Below are 23,168 nucleotides of genomic sequence, written 5' to 3' on the forward strand. Positions count from 1 at the left end.
ATAACAACAATTGGAACAACAATGGTCAAGGTGGGTGGAACAACAATGGAAACCAAGGCAATCGCGGACAAGGCTTTCAAAGGCCCCCAATGTACCAACAACCGAATAATCCACCCCCGTTCCCTTATCAAGGATCTAGTTCTTCGGGTAATGATATGGGAAGAATAGAAATGATGTTCGAACAAATGATGAAGAAGAACCAAGATTCCGATGCTCAATTGGCTTCCCACTATACCTCCATTCGGAATTTAGAGGTGCAATTAGGCCAAATCTCTCGATCATTGAATACTCGCCCGAAGGGTGCTCTACCAAGTGATACGGTAGTGAACCCAAAGGGTGGGAACAACCATGTTATGGCGGTTACAACACGAAGTGGAAGAGGCGGTGATGTGCATGCCTCGAAAGATAAGCAAGTTGCGGATGATGATGTTGAGTTGCAAGAAAATGATGTTCCTTTGGTAGTTGAAGAGGTAGTTAGTGATAATGTGAACGAAGAAGTGAGGATTGACATTGATGAAACCGAGGTGGAAACTCAAGAGGCCGTGAACCCGTCTAGGGAGCACATAATTGACATGCCGGAGCCGGTGGTGCCAAAAGCCAAGGCACCTTTGCCTAGGCCACCTCCCCCCTATCCTCAGAGGCTAGCCAAGCAGAAAAGTGAGAATCAATTCAAAAAGTTCATTGACATGATGAAGAGCTTATCCATCAACGTGCCTTTGGTGGAGGCTTTGGAGCAAATGCTTGGTTATGCTAAATTCATGAAGGATTTGGTTACAAAGAAAAGATCAATGGACTGTGAAACTATCAAGATGACCCACCAAGTTAGTGCTATAGTACATTCAATGGCCCCGAAATTAGAGGATCCTGGTGCTTTCACTATCCCTTGCACTATTGGTAGTGCAGACTTCGCCAAAGCTTTATGTGATCTTGGGGCAAGCATCAATTTAATGCCCTTCTCAGTTTTCAAGACTTTGGGTATTGGGCCTCCGAGGCCAACTTCCATGCGTTTGCAAATGGCAGACCGATCTATGAAGCGACCATTGGGTATTGTTGATGATGTGCTCGTCCGGGTGGACAAATTCATCTTGCCAGCTGATTTTGTGATATTGGATTGTGAGGTAGATTATGAGGTCCCGATCATATTAGGGAGACCTTTCCTTGCTACGGGGAAGGCTCTAGTTGATGTGGAAGCAGGGGAACTCACTTTCAGGGTGGGTGATGAAAAGGTAGTATTTCATGTGTGCAAGTCAATGAAGAAGCCCAATTGTACCAAAGTGTGCCCATTTGTGGATTTAGTCACGGCTGTGATAATTGATGATACCAGTGCAATGATCAATGTTGAGGACCCTTTGGAGGCCGTGTTGTTGAATTTCGATGTCAATGATGATGCGGGCCGAGTGGAGTGCGTGAATGCTTTACATGGAATGGGCTCTTATTCTTATGAGCCTAGGAAACTTTCTTTGGATCTCGAGAATAAAAAGACGCCTCCAACAAAGCCTTCAATCGAGGAACCCCCGGTGTTGGAGTTGAAGCCATTACCTCCACACCTCAGGTATGAATTCTTGGGCTCTAATTCAACTTTACCAGTTATTCTTTCCTCTTGTCTTACTAACATGCAGGTAGATGCCACGTTGGCGGTGCTCAAAAAGCGGAAAAAGATAATTGGATGGACTCTAGCTGACATTCGGGGAATAAGCCCCACATTCTGTATGCACAAGATTATTCTGGAGGATGATGCAAAACCCTCCTTGGAACATCAAAGAAGGCTCAATGAGGCAATGCAAGAAGTGGTGAAAAAAGAGGTGATTAAGTGGCTAGATGCAGGCATGGTGTACCCTATTTCCGATAGCTCGTGGACTTCTCTGGTGCAATGTGTACCGAAGAAGGGTAGGATGACTGTGGTGACAAATGACAACAATGAACTTATTCCCACTCGAACCGTTACCGGATGGAGGGTATGCATGGACAACAGGAAACTAAACAAGGTGACTCGCAATGATCATTTTCCTTTTCCATTCCTTGACCAAATGCTTGATCGCCTTGCGGGGCGTGCCTTTATTGCTTTTTGGATGGATATTCGGGGTATAATCAAATCTTAATCGCTCCAGAGGACCAAGAGAAGACCACCTTTACTTGTCCATATGGCACCTTTGCTTTCTCTCGGATGCCGTTCGGGTTGTGTAATGCTCCGGCGACATTCCAACGATGCATGATGGCCATTTTCGCCGATATGATGGAAGACATTTTGGAGGTCTTTATGGATGATTTTAGTGTGATAGATTTTTGGCCCGGTGTGAAGATACCAACCTTGTGCTAAATTGGGAAAAATGCCACTTCATGGTTGAAGAGGGCATAGTGTTGGAACACAAAATTTCAAATCATGGGATTGAAGTCGACAAAGCCAAGATAGAGGTAATTTCAAGGCTTCCTCCCCCCACTTCTGTCAAGGGGGTGAGGAGTTTTCTTGGGCATGCGGGGTTCTACCAGCGGTTTATCAAGGACTTTTCGAAGGTAGTGAATCCTCTTTGCAAGTTGCTAGAAAAGGATACCAAGTTTGTGTTTGATGAGAGATGTATGGAAGCCTTTGAACTTCTCAAGCATAAGTTGACCACCACCCCGATCATTACCGCACCCAATTGGAGCTTGCCTTTCGAGCTCATGTGCGACGCGAGTGATGTTGCGGTTGGGGCAGTTTTGGGTCAAAGAGAGAACAAAATGTTTCATCCAGTGTACTATGCAAGCAAGACTATGAATGAAGCTCAAAGGAACTACACGGTGACTGAGAAGGAATTATTGGCTATTGTGTTCGTCATGGAAAAAATTCGGCCATATCTTATGGGAGCCAAAGTCATTGTGCACACCGATCATGCAGCTCTTAGATATTTGATGACAAAGAAAGACTCCAAAGCTAGACTGATGCGATGGGTCTTATTATTTCAAGAGTTTGATTTGGAGATAGTGGACCAGAAAGGTAGTGAAAACCAAGTGGCGGATCATTTATCCTGCTTGGAGGAGGAAGGTAGGCCGTGTGATAGCCTAGAGATCAACGATACATTCCCCGATGAGCAACTACTTTCTGTGCCGATGTGTGATATGCCATGGTTTGTGGACATTGCTAATTTCCTTGTGACTGGCATCATCCCGTATGAGCTCTCTTCTAACCAAAGGAAGAAGCTCAAACGGGATAGTTTGGACTTCTATTGGGACGAGCCATACTTGTTCAAGATTTGCACCGACGGAATGATCCGGAGGTGTGTACCTAAGGAGGAGAAATTTAGCATTCTAGAGGCTTGTCATTCCTCCCCCTATGGTGGCCATCATGGAGGGGCGAGGACGGCTTCGAAAGTTCTGAGTTGTGGTTTTTATTGGCCAACCTTGTTCAAAGATGCAAGTGATCTAGTAAAAAGATGTGATCAATGTCAACGAGTGGGCGGGATTTCCAAGAAAGATGAGATGCCTCTAAACACCATTCTTGAAGTTGATGTCTTTGATGTATGGGGTATCGATTTTATGGGCCCTTTTGTAAGCTCGTGTGGAAATACTTACATTCTTGTAGCGGTTGAATATGTGTCAAAATGGGTTGAGGCCGTGGCCTTGCCCAATAATAAAGCTAGGAGTGTGGTGGCGTTTCTGAAGAAGAGCATTTTCACAAGGTTTGGTACACCTCGGGCAATTATTAGTGATGGAGGATCGCATTTTTGTAATAGAGCTTTTGATGCCTTGCTTTCCAAGTATGGTGTCAACCACAAAGTGTCTACGCCTTATCATCCTCAAGCAAGTGGCCAGGTTGAAGTGTCTAACAGGGAGATCAAGAGCATTTTGTCCAAAACCGTCAATGCCAATAGGACCGATTGGTCTAAAAAGTTAGATGATGCTCTATGGGCTTACCGGACCGCTTACAAGACCCCAATTGGTATGTCGCCGTACCGGTTGGTGTTTGGGAAAGCATGTCATTTACCAGTGGAGTTGGAGCATAAGGCTATGTGGGCCTTGAAGAAGTTAAATCTTGATTGGGATATAGCTGCTAATCTTCGGGTGGAGCAACTCAATGAGCTTGATGAGTTTAGGTTCCATGCCTACTCTAGTTCGTCCTTGTATAAGGACAAGATGAAGTACCTTCATGATAAATATGCTCGTGGAAAGGAGTTCAAAGTTGGTGATTTGGTTCTCTTGTTCAATTCCCGGTTACGTTTGTTTCTGGGAAAGCTTAAATCAAAATGGAGTGGACCGTTTGAAGTTGTGTTGGTGACCCCCTTTGGTGCTCTTGATTTGAAAAACAAAAAAGGGTAAAGTCTTTAGAGTGAATGGGCATTGTGTCAAGCATTATCTTTAGAAAATTGATGACATCCACGTGGTGGCACTTATCCATTTCAAATGATGTGATGGTAACCCGCGTCGTGCCGCGACATTAAATCAGGCGCTTCTTGGGAGGCAACCGATGTGTTTTTCTTTTTGTTTTCTTTGATTTTCTTTGTAGTATAGGATTGATTTTTGGGCTAACTGGTTGTGAGATGTTACAAGATTGAGTTGATGCAGTGCAGGACATAATTGAAAAATTGCACAAGTCTCTGAAGTTTCCAATGCGGCCGCGCTACCATTTTGTGCGGTCCGCACTGGTCAAGGGTGTTAAAAATGCTCTTTGAAGTTTGCCACCGCGACCGCAATTGATTTGGTGCGGTCCGCGGTGGACCACCGTGGCCGCGATCCATTTTGTGCGGATCGCGGTGGGTTACTGAGTTGGACTTGAACATAATAGACCAGTGCGGGCCCCGGTCCATTTTGTGGGTCCGCACTAGTAGGTGAGAATGGGCCCCAGGGTTTTTTTCTATAAATAGACCCTGAGGACCCCCTTTTACCCTTTTCGCAAATTTAACTCTCCTAAGCATAGATCACTGTTCATCCTCTTCTCTTCTCGTAATTAACTGTATAGATTGATCATTCCTCATTTCATCTAACAACTGGTAACATAATCTTCCTTTTTCTTGTGTAAATTCTGTTAATTTCATTTTTTTTCATTTTTTTTCTTAGCTTAGAGTTTTTCTTCCTCTCGTAATTGGTTCAATTTCTAGGTTAGATTAGTTTAAATGTTGATTCCTGTGGACTTGTTAGTTAAATGAACTGGGTAATCAATTAGGGACTCTAATTAGGCAAAAATTTGAACTTAAAAGCAAAATCTCAAACCCTAACTCAGTACCGATTCTGTGCACCCAGTGCGGACCGCGGTCGTTTCTGTTCGGTCCGCGGCCCTAGTGCGGTCCGCAGTACCACTTTATGAGGACCGCACTGATGATCTTGTGTCAAGCTGAACCTTGGGCAGTGCGGCCGCACTACATTTTGTGCGGTCCGCACTGGCCCAGTGCGGCCGCGGTACCATTTTGTGTGGGCCGCACTGGTCAGATTCAGAGGAGGGGTATTCTGAACCCCACCCCTGTGCGGACCGCGGTCGTTTTTGTGCGGTCCGCACTAGGCTGTGTTCTGCAACTGTCTGCAACATTTTAAGTCTGTTCTGCAATTCTTCCTGCACCAATGTTCCCACTGCTTCTATTGATACTAACAATGTTAGATGACTGTGTTTCAGATAATGGTTAAACTAAGAGGCAAAGGCTCAAAACAACCCGACAGAGGTGATTACTCAAGGGGAGGGAAGCAGAAGATGATTAAACTCACTCCCCAGGCTCCTAAAAACATAAAGATGATGAGAAAGGCAATTAAGGCAGCCGATAGAGCCTGTGATCAGTCGGGGAGTGAGTATGTGCCCTCCCAGGACATCTCCTCCGACTCCGTGCCAGAATATGTTAAAGATTGGCCGGGGAGATTGAGATTGACTGATGATACTCCTCCACCATCACAACTGCCCAAGCACCAAAGCATGTTTCTGCTAAGTCGTCTGAGGGCTCAGCAGCCGGTAGTGGGGAATACTCCACCTCCTCCACAGCTTCATTATCCGGGAAGGGTGCAGATAGAGGTGAGGAGGAGGTACAGGGAGATGAGGAGGTAGCTGAAGGTGGTGAGCCTCGGGTGGTAGGCATTGCCCGAACTAGAAAGCCCGATGTTTGGGAGGATAGGTTTGTGAGCCAGGTGGCGTACCACAAGTTTCTGATACAATGTTGTCACGACCCAAATTCCACTAAGGATCGTGATGGTGCCGGACACCACTGTCAGGCAATCCAACACCAAATAACTAGAAATTTCTCGTTTTACTATTTTGAAATCATTCCTTTTTAAACATTAAACAATTAATAAGGAATTCCACAGAATAAATAATGATGTCTTTAACAAACATGAATACTGAATAATCCCTTCGTCATCCCAGAAACCGTCGTCACAAGTGCATGAGCAATTACTAGGAAATCTAATAAAGTACAATAGTTGTCCGGAATACAAACTTGGACAGAAAGTAAATACAATACACTAGAATAGACTCTACTGGCTGCGGGTCGTCTCGAGAGATGCAACTCACCTAAGTCTCTTTATCATCCATGCTGCTACGTCCATTAGGCCACTAGAGGTACATGTGCCTGTGCAACAAAAATGCACAGCAAGTGTAGCATGAGTACAAAAACAACGTGTACTCAGTAAGTATCCCGCCTAACCTCGAAGAATTAGTGACGAGAGGTCGACTTTGACACTTACTAATGGTCCAATAATATCATTTCAATAAAGATGTGAATACAAAACAGGGCAATTATGCGAAATAAGCATGTATAAAACACATAGTAATATCCCCTTTCTTCTTTATTTTACTCAAGTTTTCAGCTAGCAAGTTCCTTTCGTAACTGGAGCACAAATATGGATAGGGTGGATTTCCTTATAGAAGTTATCATAAATCAAACAGGGAAAAATCCCCCAGGTTCACTGGCTTCTAGCCAAATGTCACACACGATTCCGTGAGAATATAATATACATATCATATGTAGGAAATGCCAAGGCGTACGGCCTGATCCAACATAAAAGTAAATTGTGCACTGCCGAGGGTCGAACGGCGTGAACCATAGATGCATCTATTAACCTGCCGAGGTGAACGGCCCGCTCCCATGAGAGTGTGGTACATAAATCCTGCCGAGGCGAACAGCCCGATCCCATGAGAGTAGTAGAAGGAAATACCCCGCTTGCGAATCATACGTGCGATGCGGTAAAATATAAATTTAAGGAATCACCCCGCTCGCGGATCATACTTGTGACGCGGTCAAATATAAATTTAACATTAAAATCATATCTCTTTCTTGATTCTTTTCAAAATAAGGGAAATTCAGCTTGTAGCTTTTTAAGGAAATAACCCCGCTCGCGAAACATACATGCGACGCGGTTACACATAGATTTCTTAAGCTATTATAATATTCCTTCAATCCTTTTCAAAAATACGAAGTTCAAATAAAAACTTTTAAGATCTCAAATTCCTCAATTTCAACTCTTTTCAAGAGATTTACTAAGCAAACTCAATATCGCTTCTTCTCAAGGCAAACAATAAACATAAATCAACAACAATATCAACAAGGCATGGTGTAAACCTAAAACTACCCGGACATAGGCATAGCTAGTAGCTACGTACGGACTCTCGTCACCTCGTGCGTACGTAGCCCCCACAAATAGAGGCACATATTAATTTGGTTCACCTATGGGGTTAATTCCATCTTACGTTAGAAAGGAGACTCACCTCGCTCCGAAGTTCCATAACCGGCATTCCATGCCCTTCCGAAGGCTAAAATCGATGCAAAATGCTCCAAAACTAGCCAATAATCATGTAAACCCATTAATATATGTTCAATTACTCATTATACTCCAATTTATAACAATTCCTAACCCCGAACAAAAAGTTGACAAAATTGCCCTCGGGCCCATGTGCTTGAATTCCGAAATTTTTCGAAGATACCCATGACCTCACGAACTCAAATATATAATTTATTCTCGATTCCATGCCCCAAATCATGGTCAAAATCCAAAAATCTCAATTTCTAGATTTTTCTTCAAATCCCTAATTTCTACAATTCTACACGTTTAAATCCATATATAATCCTTGTATTTAACCCATAACTAGAAGAAATAACTTACCTCTTGATGATGGTGGAACCCCTTCTCAAATGCTCTCAAAAAATGCCTAAGACCAAGTGGGAAATGAGGGAAATGGGCTAAGTCTTGGAATAAAAGGCCATTGCACCAGACGCAGAAGTCGCATTTACGACCTCTGGCTCGCAATTGCGATGGTCGCATTTGCGACAAAGTCATCGCAAATACGAAGCCTAGCTTTCCCCTGCCATGGTCGCATTTGCGATAAAAATCCACTCAAATGCAAAGAGGACAGCATCGCAAAAGCGATGACCCCGTCGCAAATGCGATCTCCCCTCAGCAGCCCCAGGTTCGCAAATGCGATCCTTCCTTCGCAAGTGCGATGATCGCATTTGCGACCAATTCTCCGCAAATGCGATCATACCAGAACTAGAAATTCCAACTCTTTCACAAAACACTCTGAAGCTACTCCGAAACTCACCCGAGCCCCCGGGGCTCCAAACCAAACACCCGCACAAGTCTAAAAATATGACACGGACTTGCTCGAAGCCTCAAATCACATCAAACAACGCTAAAACCATGAATCGCACTCCAATTCAAGCTTAATGAACTTTAAAATTTAAAACTTTTACTTTCGATGTTTAAACCTATCAAATCACGTTCGATTGACCTCAAATTTTGCACACAAGTCATATTCGACATTAAAGACCTACTCCAATTTCTGGAATCGAAATACGACCCCGATATCAAAAACTCCACTTCCGGTCAAACTTCTCAAAAACCTTCAAATTTCCAACTTTAGCCAAATGACTCCAAAATGACCCACGGACCTCTGAGTTCACTTCCGATCGCACTCCCAACACCAGAATCACCATACGAAGCTATTCCCAGACTCGGAATCCTAAACGGATATCGATAATACTGAAATGCACTTCAACCCAAACTTATGAATTTCTTCCAAAAATGCTAACTTCCACAATAGGCGCTGAAACGTTCCCGAGTCTTCCAAAACCCGATCCGGATATACGCCCAAGTCCGAAATCATCATACGAACCTGTTGGAACCTTTGAATCCTGATTCTGAGTTCGTTTACTAAAAAAATCCAATCTTAGTCAATTCTTTCAAATTAAAGCTTCCGAAATGAGAATTCTCTCTCCAAATCAACTCCGAACTTCTCGGGATTCAGTTCCGACCATGCGTACAAGTCATAATACCTGAAATGAAGATACTCAGGGCCTCAAACCGCTGAACGACGCGCTAGAGCTCAAAACGACCGGTCAGGTCGTTACACAAATTCTTCCTTATTGGCCTTCATTCTTGTGATTGCTGCATTAGTTCTTTGTATAGCTTTTTTGAGTTCATTTTGTTGCTCTGCTACTTGACTTAAATTATAAGCATCACGTCCACATCCTCCAACTTCATTGCTCCTATCAAACAAACAAATATTTTTAGAAAGATTATAATAAGGGCTCGGAGAAGGATAAAAAGAATTAGTACAACCATCACAATGGCCACCTTGACCACCACACATATTACAAATATTTCACTCATAGGATTGAGATTGTATATCCAAATCGCTCTCGAAAATATTTTGATAATTTTTTCACCAATGGGGTCCTTCATAATATGGACAAAGATCTAATAAGAATAACTACCATTCAACTAATTTTCATTCCAAGATGCTATGATAAGTAAGTAACAAGATACTACAATAAACAAAAAATAACTTGAATAGATAAAAAGTAAAAATTTAATCTAGAAAATAACTAATTCTAAGTCCCCAGCAACCGCACCAATAATTTATTACGGCCAAATGCACACCCAAGTATACGCGGTCAACAAGTAATAAAGTGATAAGTAGAGTATTGTTCCCATGATGACTTGTCATCAACTACTAACTAAGTTAGATTATCCTAATTATTTATACAAGGATTAAACCCCAAAAGTATTTGAATCTAAACTAACAAAAAGAAAAAAGAAAACAATTAATGAACTTTAAAAAGAGGAATAGCAGATTTTTATCCATAATAAAAACGATCTAGGATTATGGGGTATCTAACAATTCTATTGTATTCTTCACTTAAACTGACTAATAAATTTATATGGTGTATTTGACAGGATTAATATTGCTCACAAGAATCTTTCGAGCTCTTACTTTCCTATCCAAGCTAACGAAACACATATATATCTATAGAGTTATAATCAACAAGACTGCATTTATAATTCCCGTATAATAACCAAGCAAGTCAATTAGCATATGTCATCCTAACTACGAATCCATTCTCTGATGCCCAAGTTAGGTGCAATCTAGAATTTCCACTTTCGAGTTCAATTCTAGATTCATAGGTAGTATTTAATTGGTGATCAAGTAGTCAAATAATTAAGCATGGGAGAGAATAAATAAACCGATACGATAAATCAAGAAACCAAAATCAATATTCATAAAAGAACCAACCCTAGAATGAGAAGTTTAGCTCCACATAGACATGGTAGTCAAACAATAAATCATCCAAAGAAAATGTGTATACTAAGTTTGGCGAAAGGAAGATGAAATCTGATGAACTCCGGCCTCTACGACCGCTCCTTGTTCTCCAAAATTGAAATCCCCTCTCAAAAATGAGTTCAAGGACTATTTATAGGTGTAGAGTCGAAGTATCCAAGTTCAAAATCAACAAGAAAATAATTTTCTCTCAGATAGGGGCACCGGGCTAAGGCCTGGTCTGGAGCGAGCTTCTTTCCTCGTGAGGCCAGGTGTGGGGCGAGGTTCTGGACCTCGCGAGGCATGGCTAGGTGAGATCTCCACCTTGCCTTTGGCCAGGTGGGACAAGGTCTGGGACGAGCTCCCTCCTTGCCTTGTGCCGATTTTTTCTTTCGTGTTCTTTTCTTGTATTTTCAACATTATTTTGTGCAACTTTCATTCTTCTTCGTGTTCAAATGGTCCTACACATAAAAGCAACTCAATTAAGCTTGAATGTCACACATATTATCATTAAAACACCAAAATGTAAGGTAATTGATGTACTAAAGATATAAAACTATAGTCAAACATCACTCACTAATCAAATAAACATGTGCAGTTTATATAATTCCCAATAAGAATATAACCAAAGATGCTATGTCATCAAATATCATATCAGGAGATATCAATTTGACATGGATATTTCAATCTTGATTAACAAGTCATCACTTACCTATATCCCGGGCTAGCTATTATCTACCTTTTCTTGCTCTAAATCCGTCAAATAAGCTCGATCTAGCCAAAGAGCTCCATCGTGTCAAACAAAGTCATAGGACTCAATTATCTTTGCAAAAGATTCGATCTTGGTCAAACACAAGTCAACCTCGGGCCCACATAATCATATTCCAAAACAAGAATCAAATACCTTAGATTCATAACCTCATGAGTCCAAATATATAATTAGATTCTCAGTCCGAGTCCAAATCGATGTTTAAATCTTCAAACATACTTTCGTTTCTTTCAAGTCAAGAACCCTCTTTTCCTATTTTGAATTGTTGATTCTAAGGCAAGATTGATGATTGATCCATGTTATAATCATATATTTGAGTGATAATCACTTACCCCATCATCATAGTTGAAAATCCCTTCATCATTACCTTAATCTGAGCTCCCTAGCTCCCAAAATTATGACACAAACTCAAGGTACAAAATGGGGATATTTATACAAAGTGTTAAAATTACAGGACTTCTGATGGTGGATATCAACTATGCTCGCATTGGAAGCCCTCGACCCTTCACTTTTGGAGCAAGTTCTTTGTTGGTTTTCATGCAAGAACCACTTCTGAATCCCCAAAACTCACCTGAGCCTACTAGGCCCCTTCAAACCATCTTGACTAGTCCAAATACCCTATGGACTTATCCAAAGGCTCGACGCATGAAGAGAAATGCTAAAAAATCTCGAGATAGTATTACAAAACATTCCTGAAACTTTCGGGGCCAAAACATAGTCCACAAGTAATAAAACACCAAATGAACTTGTGGGTGGTCTCAAATCAAGGAACGAGGTGCAATAAGGAGGTCAATATTAGGATTTCCTTTATTCTTTCTTTTCTAGAATAGTTTTAAAGAGGCAACCGTAGTTCTTTTTAGAGCGAAGATTCAAGCTTTAACAAAGTTTTTTTGTTCCTTAATCATTTCTTATGTTCTTATTTATTTATTGTTATAGTTCAATAAATTTTTCAATTATGAATAACTAGTTTATTCAATGTTGGAGTTGCTTTCTATTGATGAATATTGATATTTTATTATTTATAACTTATATTGATTGTGAATTAATTGTCTAAGTACTTTAGAAAGATCTAATCAATATAATTTGTCCCTTAAATTATAAAAAAGTGAGTTAATTGATAGGCAGCCTAATTAGTACTGAGAGGTCTGGCATGATTAAGGAAAGAGAAGTCTGAGAGGTACAATTTTCTTTCATGCAATAATATCAGTCTATTTAATTTATACCATACCAGTTATTGCCTTATTGAGCCAAATCTGTAGAAAAGCATCTGATCACCCCGGTGACTCCTCAATTTTATGGTATTCCTCCTCAACAAGTCTCTAAGTATTTGAGAAGCTTAACCGATCGATCCACGAAGTAGGAAAAAAGCAAAATAAAATCCATATAAGTCCATGCACCCTGTAAGCACCTAGCACAACCACCATAATAACACAGTGAGCTACTACTATGTCAAATCTGATGAAAGCCAATACCTTAGAGATATCATAAATCAATTGAAGAATATCAAGGCTTCGTCGTTATATTTGACCAGATCTTGGCCGGAGATTATCCCCATTAGATTAGGGATAGATAGGGAAAAAAAGGTTGTACACCATCTTCGTTTTTATCCTTTTCTTTAGGGTTCTTCTATTAAAATGCATATACACATTCATACGTTGTGTATGCAGTGTATAGTCAATATATAATATGTGTATCATTAGTGTATACACACTTATTATACACTTATCCACATATTATAATTAAGATAAGGACCGGAATGGGTCTTTAGACGAGGCTTGTTGGTGGAATTTATAAGGGAAAGTAGAACAATAGTGGCTGGTCGATGGGGTTTGGTAAGGTTAGCCGTGGTGTTTCTTGGTGAGTTTGTGGCGTTTAATGATGTGGTAGAAAGGTAATTTTAAACAAAGGAATGTGGAGATGATGGTGAGCAAATTTGTGGATAGACAAAACTTTTGTTCTTCATTATGTTTTGTCTTAGAAAAACTAGACTGATTTGGGTGTTGCATTTTGTGGCGAGGTGAAGAGGACTGTGTAGTTAGTCATGGTTGAAAGGTGGGGGTTTCAATGAGTTTGGGTAATTTCTTAACCAAAAAATGGTATGGACAAACGTCTGTAAACAGTAGTAGCCAGCATGCCAAAAGTGTAAAGTTCCCGATCCGAAACGTATCATTCTTTTTGGGATGGAGGGAGTATATTTTTGCAATGTGCAAAATTTAGAAGAAGTGAATATGGTAGAAAAACCTCAAGAGAGGTTGTTGTAATTAACCATATATTATCTTCCAGAGGTGCATGTGGTGGTGGGAAGAAAAGGCAGGGTAAGTAAATTGATTTACGGATTTAGAATTTAAGGGTAAGTACGTTTAAATAAGAAAGAATACATAGACAGACACTTTAACTATCACAAAAATTCTACTTGAACACCTCAACTAAGCCATTTGCCACTGGACCGCTTTTATTATACCTTTACTGCACCATTTTAACACGTCCGACCTAAGCTTATAAAAAATGTTCACGTGTGTTATTACGCGCTGCCAGCATGGATAATCGAACCAATAAAAAATTTCCACATTTTTTACAATGCCACATAGACTTCTTTGTCGGGTAAAACCAAATATAACTACCCTCTTCCTAATAACCCACTCATTTTTACACATTCCTAAAGACAAACGACAAAAAAACCTCAAATTCGATTCTAGTAAAATCCGTCCAAAGCGATGCATATCCATTGATTCTGCTTCGTTTTTGTTCGATATTCAGTTGTAATCAGTGCTATAGGTTTATATTTGTTTGATTTACCTTATGTGCTTGAAGAACCATCATCAATCGAAGTGCTGAAATGTTGAAGGCCGCTTGATACTCATCATTGAAGTGCTGAAAGGATAAGTCTTTTTAGTGTTTTTTATTGTATTCATGTTATTTAAAAGGAATTTGGGAATATTAAAAAAATACTCATGTCAGACTTTAATGCTGTTAATTTTCACAATGATGGTAACTTTACCCTTGACTATAACTCGAAATATGTGGAGGAACAGGAGGTGTTAACAGCTGATATTGACAAAGAAAATTCTGAAACTATTATATTACACTAAAAAAATGGGATATGCTACAGTAGGTGGCTTCTATTACGAAGACCCGGAAACTAAGAATTTTGTCTATGTGGATAATGATGCACAATTATTTAATATTGTGTGTAACCTAGAAAATGGAGATGAGATACATTTGTATATTCATCATATTGTTCTAGACCCTGAGTTAGTGGATGATGTGGCACCTACTGGACTTATTGGTGGACCAGAAATAGGTGTAGCTAAAGTGAATAGTGTATCTAGGAAAACAAACAAAGAAGAGAGGGAAGATGTTTCTGCTAAAAATAAAGTGAGGAAAGATGTTGCTGCTGAAACTGAAGTATGGGAAGATGTTGCTGCCGGTTTAAATGGTGTGGGGAGGATGGAGGTTATTAGGGAAGATGTTGCTGCTGATTTAAATGGTGTAGGGAGGAAGGAGGTGTTTGGGAAGATGTTTTTGCTGATTTAAGTGGTGTGGGGAGGAAAGAGGTTGTATAAGGTAATATTGCAGATCTTGATGGTGCTATTTCATATCTGGAGAGTAATAATGACTCGGATTTTTTATGTTGTATCAGAAGAAGATGATAGTGATGCTGATGAAGAGTTGATATCTGTCAGGAATGAAAAGAGAACAAAGCTAAAGGCTAGAAGAAGGAAAAAACCAACTGTTCATATAGAAGTACATTTAGGAGAAGGAAAAATAGATAGATGTTTTGAAGACATTGGCAAGAACAAGGCAGACAAATATGTTGGTAAATTAGGGAGAGATAAGGACTATGTTGATAGTTCTGATATAGGTAGTGATGATTCTGATGATGAGCTAGATGTGGAAGCTGAAATTGGTATTGATTTGCCAAGTAGAAGGACGAGTACAAAGTTAAGATATGATCCAGATTGTGTTGTGGCTATTTTTGAACTTGGCATGATATTTGAGAATGTCAATCAATTTAGGAAGACAGTGATTGACTATGCTATTGAATACCATGCACAATTGAAACTCAAACCTAATGAGCCATCTAGGGTGAGGGTGAAATGTAAATCTAAGATTTGCCAATGGGAGTTATTTGCAAATCTTGATAGGGATTCAGGGAATTTTATAATTAATAAGTGTCATCATATTCACAAGTGCATTCCAATGGACAAGAACAAACTTTGTAATTCTAAGTATATTGCTAACAAGTTCAGAGATAGGATCACTTCCGCCCTAAATTAGGATCCGGGAAATACAAGAATTGGTTAGAGACAAATTGGATTTATTTGTTGGTAGAACCATCTGTTGCAGGGAAATACAGATAGTTCTTAGGAAGTTTATGGGAGATTGGAAGATGTAGTTTGCTAGATTATGTGACTATGCTAATATTATTATACAAACTAATCCTGGTAGCACTTGCTTGGTCAAAACTGATAGAAATTCAGAACCTGGAAAGAATCTGTTTAAATATTTTTATGTCTGCTTTGATGCATTGAAGAAAGGTTGGTTAGAAGGATGCAGGAAGATCATTGGATTTGATGGGTGTTTCCTAAAGGGAGCATGTAAGGGTGAATTGTTAGTAGCTATTGGGAAAAATGGGAATCAATAAATGTATCCTATTGCATGGGCTGTGATAGACAATGAGTCAAAAGCATCTTGGAGTTGGTTTATAAACAACTTAATATCTGATTTGGAGTTAGGAGATGGAGCTGAATTAACAGTTATGTTTGATATGCAAAAGGTATTTTACTTCATCTCTACTTTCTGTTTTAACTTACTACTTCATCTCAACTTTCTGTTTTAACTTTTTAAGCCATCTCATTTCTATTTTAAATTTCTACTTCATCTCAACGTTTTGCAGAATTGTTTGATTCATTTTCTGTTTTGTAGGGATTTGTACCAAATATTCAAGAGTTACTACCAAATTGTGAGCATCGAATGTGTGCTAAGCACATATGATCTAATTGGTCAAAAACTTGGAGAGGTGAGGAGATGAGAAAGCAATTTTGGAGGTGTTCTAAGGCTAGTTTTGAGGTGAAGTTGAAAGAAGATCTGGCTGGTTTGGGAAAGCTTGGAAAAGGTATATGTGAAAGCTTATTGAAGTATAACAAAGAGTATTGGTGTAGAGCTTTTTTCCTTGAACACTCCAAATATGATATTGTAGAAAATAATATGAGTGAGACCTTTAATTCTTGGATATTGGCACCTAGTCACATGTCTATTATTAGCATTTTTGAGGACATTAGACATATAATAGTTAGGAGAAATGTTGATGTGATAAAGTTTGTAGAGACTTGGATTACAGACATTTCTTCTATGGCAAGGGTGATTCTAGAAGAAAATAAGGAGTTTTCTAGGAAATGTAAAGTTTTGTGGTTTGGGAACGGATGGGTTTGAGCATGATGAGTATGAATATAGATATATAGTGAATTTGAGGAGAAGAACATGCACTTGTAGATCCTGGCAGTTAAGAGCGATCCCTTGTGCACATGCAATACATGCAATCTATCACCAAGAAGAAGAACCATACAATTATGTGGATCACCGGTATAGAAAGGAGACATTTCTCAAGGCATATCAATACTTTCTTGAACAAATTCCCAACATGAAGATGTGGCCTGACACTAATAACATGGTAATTGAGCCTCCTGCACCAAAGCCAATACCAGGCAGGCCCCAAAATAAAATAAGAAAGGCCAAGAGTGAGCCTAAGAATCAGAAGTATGGCAAGCTCTCTAAGCAAGGAGTTAGGATGACATGTTCAAAATGTCATCAAGCAGGCCATAACAAGTCTACATGCCAATCAAGGGTAAGTTGTAATATTTTTCACCTTTTTATTCACTTCAAATGCTAACTTATATATGTGTGTGTTATAATTGAAATTTTTTTAGGGTGGAGTGGGAGAGTCTACAAATAGACAGTCAACTCAAGCAACTCAATAAAGTCAAGGAAGTCAAGCAACTCAAGAATCCGCAGCAACTAATACAAGCAGTGGTAGAGGAAGGGGAAACATCACTAGATTTGGCAGGGTGCATTTCCAAATGCACCTCCAGCAACTAATACAAGCACAACCAGTTGTAGAGGAAGGGAAAACAACACTAGATTTGGCAGGGATGCATTTCCAAATGCACCTCCAGCTACTACTCTTGGAAAACTGATTGTTGGGGTTAAAAGAACAAGGGGAAGAGGTGTTGAATCTGCACCACCATCTGATGGACAGAAGAGGCCAAGAAATGTTGGTTTTGGATGTTACACCAATCCTACAACTGGAATAACTATCATTAATGTAAGGATTGGCTATTCATAACTTCAAGTTGTTATTACTACCATTTTTGATTACTAATATATATGCTTTTATGTCAATTTCAGCCTGGTAGTTCAGGTGAAAAAAATGTATCATATGGGATTAAGGTTGCGAAGGATACCAGTGCAGCCAATATTGATCTTGGTTTTAAACCTCCTGGGCTTAAGTTTAAAGGCAAAAATGCTATAACTACTTCTCAGCTACGACAACTAAGTACAAACAGGAGGAACCAAATTGGATCTTCATCAACTACCTCTTCAGTTGCAAGTTCAGCCCCTCTAGCGCCATAGATGTGTTAGGAATGTGCTATTTTGAGTTGAGTTCATGTATTTTCCTAAGTATCCAGACTTGGATTGATTATTGTGTCTTTTTGGGTCACTAGTTGGCGCTACTTTATGTTGTAAACACTCTAGTTGTTTGGAATTGTGATTGGTATTGTAAACATTTTATTTGCGACTGCAATTTAAATGTCATTGGTAGCCTCAGTTTAAAGCATTCGTGTATGTGCTTTTATGAAGCATTCAGTTTAAAGCATTCAATTTAAAGCATTCAGTTTGTAGCATTAGCAGCCTTTTGCATCAGTTATGAATGCAATTGCAGTGCTTTTTTTGCATAAGTTGGATTGTACGTGCTTGAAAAATATGGAGGATGGTAAGCTGCGATGGTTATTTATTAAGACTTATCAGTTGAGTTCATGTTACAACTTCACCATTTTAGTACTTTGAATTCCATAGTTGAACTAATACATAAAAGGCAATAGCAGAAAAACTCTTTATTTCATTGAAATAAGTCAACATGCCACAATTACATTCAATCAAACTAGATACACCCAAAATATATCAATCACCATTACAAACACAAAATACAGTAGCTAAGACACAAAATACAGCAGCTAGGGTTGTTCACGGTTTGACGAAAACCCAAACCTAACCGATTTAGTAAACCGATATTTTTCTTGATTTGGATTGGTTTTGGTTTTAAATTTTAAAAATCGATAATATGTGGTTTGGTTTTGGTTCTATTATAAAAAATCGAAAAATAAACCGAACCAAACCGATAAATTATATACAATATCTAATTATTATTTATGTATAGCATCATGTAAATAATTTTAAATATTTTATGCATTTTAATTATTATTTTGAATTTTAGTTTATACTACTTATATCTTAAAAGATTGTCTAAGCCTAAAACAATAGGAATCGGCCAATTTTCTTTTCCTTAAGAGACTCAAATTCTCTAACCCTACGAAGTACGCACCTACTTTTGCCTAACAGAAGAGTTAAAAAAAAACTACCACAAGAGTAAAGAAAGCAAACTCAAATTGTAACACTACAATGGCTAAAGTTTGAGAAGGTTTCTATGAACTTATGAATCTAATTTTGTTACTATGAATACTTTATGATTGATTCAACAATGTGATGTTAGGCATTACGTTCAAAGATTAATTTTTCTTTGTTACTCACTTGATTTTTGATTGATTCAACAAAGTGATGTTAATCAATATTTATTTCTGAAAGAAATATATAAAAAAAACCATAAATTTAGCAAAAAAAATATTAGATTGTTGTCTAGTGTCGTTTTATTATTATCGTCTTATCATTAGCTTACTAAGAACCGAAAAATCGAACCAAACCGAACCAAAACCAACAACAACTAAAACGATGGTTTGTATTTAATTTGGTTTGGTTTTGGTTTTAAAATTTTAAAAACCGATTAAATTGGTTTGGTTTTGATTTTAATCAAAAACCGACCAAACCGAATCGTGAACACCCCTAACAGCAGCTACTCCAACCACCAGCAAAACCACAACAACTTCAACGATCGACAACACAGTAGCAAACCCAAATAGTTAGCATTATTACTATAATAGAAGCCAATTTCTTCCTCCATGTTCTTGCTCGAGCCCTTTCTTCTTCAAAAGCTTTGACCATGTTTAATAAACCCTAAATACCATATTCGCTTGGCTAGGAAAGTCGACGTCAACCCACCTAATATAATTACATCCACCTTCGTCCTTCAAAAAAAAATTAATCAAACTAAAATCAGGAACAACATAGTAAAAATAATTAATTGTAGTTAATTATCACTTACCTTTTCAATTTGTATCCATAGAACCTCCTTCCAGGATTAGATGGAGACCATGAAGTTTTCAATTGACATTTACGACCACACCGGCATGAATCAACTCTTGGTGTGAGAGACATAATTGAGAGGTTAAGCCAAGATTCGAACACAAACGGCGAGACTACTTTCAATTTGGAGAGAACAATAGAATTTTAAACCAGAAAATCAAGAAAAGGATGAAGAAATAGGGTTTGATTTAAGGGAAGGGTGAAGAGCTAGGGCTGGTAAAAGGGGATGAGGATTTAATTATATAATAGGAAAAGGGTGTATTTTACCCTTTGTATTGTACCCTTGAAATATTTTTTGTCAGCATATTTTTACTATTCACGCGCTCAAAAGCAGTGATGCTCACGTTATTTGCCATGTCATTCGGACGTGTTAAAATGGTGCAGTAAAGGTATAGTAAAAGTGTTCCGGTGGAAAATGTCTTAATTGAAGTGCTCAAGTGGAATTTTAATTCGTGATAGTTAAAGTGTACGTCTATGTATTCTGCCTTTAAATAATCTACAAGTTCGACAACTACGCTAATGGATTTACTACTGCCAAAACTTGGTAGCGACGACTAATGGCCCGTTATGGCCATAAGAAACTTTTTACTTTTTTTCAAAAAAAAAAAATTTTCGAAATTAGTGTTTGTCCATGAAAATTTCAACTTTCACTTGAAGCTGAATTTCGAAATTTTCGAAAATCTGAAGAACTCCAAAAATGTGTTTGTCAAAATTTTCACTTCAAATCATTCACAAAAATTCAAAAACAGCTCCAAAGTGTATTCATATCCAAAAACAACTCTAATTTTCAAATACAATTCACTTTATAAAAGATCCACTTTTTTCCAAAATTTTACGATTCTTATGTCCAAACGCCCACTTAATTAAACCCTCTACAAAAAAAAAATTAAGAACTGTGCATAAAAAAATAAAAAAAGCATTCGTTCAGCCTCATATTTCCTAGCACCTAAAAACCAAAACCTTCTTAGTAGAAAGTGTAGCCATGTAAATATGCCATTACATATTTACATGGTTCACTTCACTAGTAGTCATACAGCAAGGCAGCTTGTCGCTCTGCTCGCAAAGAAGAGACCAAGGACTGACAATTCCAACCCTCGAAACCTTGAGAAAATGCATTTAAAGGCGGTGAATTAGGCCGAGAATAAAAAATTCACAGCACTGAAACATATCCACGAGACTTCAAAGCACTTTAAAGCCGCATTTTATTAAGGTAATTTATTACAACATTTTAAGGTATTTTCCACTTGGGAAAAAATAAATAGCTAGAACGACAAGAAAAAGTCAGTGTTCCCCAAAATAACTGCAGACTACATGGTACTACAAGCTCCATGTCAAAGTTACAAATCCTGTCATTTCCCTCTCCTCATAACACATGGACGCATATCAAAACGGCAACTGCAAAAATTCGAGCAGCCAGAGCTACACTTGCTATTATCGAAACGAAACAAAAATATTAGCCACATCATTTGGAAGATTACTTTCTATTATTCTTTGTATAGCTTCTAATATCAATCATTCTATATAAACAATAGAAATAAAGAATATTGGGGAGAGCCAAATGATGGTCAGCTCAACATCATCTTCTTTGGAGCAGAAAAAAAATAGTGACTCTTCATTGCACCAGATCGAGTGCGATTCCAGATGCCTAGTAACCCAACACATTTGATAAATCTCCTATACATCAACTGTTGGATAAAGACCAAGGAGAGAATTGCGTCCACCGCCATTTGAATCTGCACCAGCATACATTGGTGACTGTAGCTCGCCAGAATGGGATGATTTGCGTGATCTTGGGTTTTTAGGAGCAGTGTATGAATCGATTGAACCACTGCTTATAGTATACATTGATGATGTAGGAAGACCATGAATCTTTGGTAGGCCCGTTGGGTCAGTACCCATGCTATAGCCCCTTTCAACTGTCTCAGCTTCAAGTGGCAACTCATCCAATGTCTGCAAACCAAAAGACATTTGTTCCAGAAGACACATTTTCACCAAAGAAAATTCATCAGTTAGCCAAGCAAGCAAAACCCAGATATTGATAACAAAAGTAGCTTAAGGAATCAAAATCACAAGGATTCATCACTAAAAACATTTGGCATCAAAGGAAAAGCACCAGACAAAGAAATGACAAATCACGAACCAGCAAGCAAAATTTACATCGAGAAGTAGTTTCCTTAAAATACCTACTTCCATCAGAGTAAAGAAGATAGATTAGCTATGAAACCGGGACACCAAACTGAGGGCTCCAGTTGATCATCAGTCAAACATGTTCTGACAACATACCAATTTGTTTTATCTTTTTAGTTTTTCAGGATTTTGAAAATTCATGCGCCACCTTATTGGATACGGGAAGGACAACTCTTTCCGGGGAAAAAACGAAGTCTCAAGGAATGGACTTTGGAAAAATGGAGGTCCTTTTACAATGAACAAGACTTGTAAAGCGCCAAATTTGATGACTGATGAAGGGAAAAAGACAAAGTAAGAGCATGCTATTGGAGACGTTGCAATAAATGTCGGGAAGGCGTCAATTGATTGTGTATGAACCATGTAAAAACCAACCCACTTTTTCTTTAACATTAAAAGGCGTTTGTTTATGGAAATTTTCAACTTCAATTGCAAGCAGTTTTTTGAGATTGGTGTTTGTTTTGAGTTTTTCTTTCAAGCAAAATTAGCCAAAACTTAAAAAAAAATTAAAAATAGTAGTAATTTCCCAGTTAAAGTGTTTGAAGTTATTTAAAGGTGCATCTGAAGTGAAAATTTTCAAATTTTCAACTTCCACAAACCTTTTTTTCCTTCAACACTCTACAAGCCTCCAAACACAACTGCGTGGTTCAACAATTTCTGGAAATGCTTTTCATAAAAGATTTTCTAATTTAGTCTTGAAAAACAATGTGTTTGAACAACCATTTTAATTTTAAACAAAAAAGCATAAAAATATAGGAGTGTTGAAGATAATTAAACATAGGCAGACTGATTATCAAAAAAATAAGCACAACTGGATAAAAATAACTTATGAAAAAAGAAAAGAAAAAAAGAGATAATACGTAACAGCTTTCGGGATATTGTTACATATTTGGTTGCCTTTTGTTCAATTGAAAACAAAAAGTATTTCGGTTGTTTTTGGTCTTTTGAAAGTGTTCCACTCACTCTCATTCCTAAAGTAACCTTCACATTAAAAGTGGTTTAGCTTTTTTTGATTTGATTTCTAAGGTGGTGTCTCAATCAAAAACAGTCTAGGTATTTTCACTTGGTTTTAGTTTATGTTCTGGACAACAAATGTAAATGTCTGAATTTCATTATGGGAAGTGGTTTTGGTTTTACTTTTACTATATTTCACTTTCAGGAACTTCCATATGAGCAAAATTAAAAGATAACATAGCTAACTATTCATCTTCATTGGCTACTAAACCTAACTGTTGGGGGTTGGGTTGGTGTGTGTGT

The 23,168-nt window shown here is 38.4% G+C and overlaps 1 protein-coding gene across 1 annotated transcript in view; it reads right to left on the reverse strand.

The window, feature by feature from the left end:
* The window catches only part of LOC109223345 (dynamin-related protein 3B-like), a 12,394-nt gene continuing 10,131 nt past the window's right edge, over nucleotides 20,906-23,168 (reverse strand). The window contains exon 20 of the mRNA XM_019387620.1: nucleotides 20,906-21,677. Within this exon, the coding sequence (XP_019243165.1) occupies nucleotides 21,402-21,677 (276 nt within the window). The 3' untranslated portion in view covers nucleotides 20,906-21,401. The remainder of the gene's footprint in view (nucleotides 21,678-23,168) is intronic.

This window comes from Nicotiana attenuata, chromosome 3, assembly GCF_001879085.1.
Source record: "Nicotiana attenuata strain UT chromosome 3, NIATTr2, whole genome shotgun sequence".
Taxonomy (NCBI): domain Eukaryota; kingdom Viridiplantae; phylum Streptophyta; class Magnoliopsida; order Solanales; family Solanaceae; genus Nicotiana; species Nicotiana attenuata.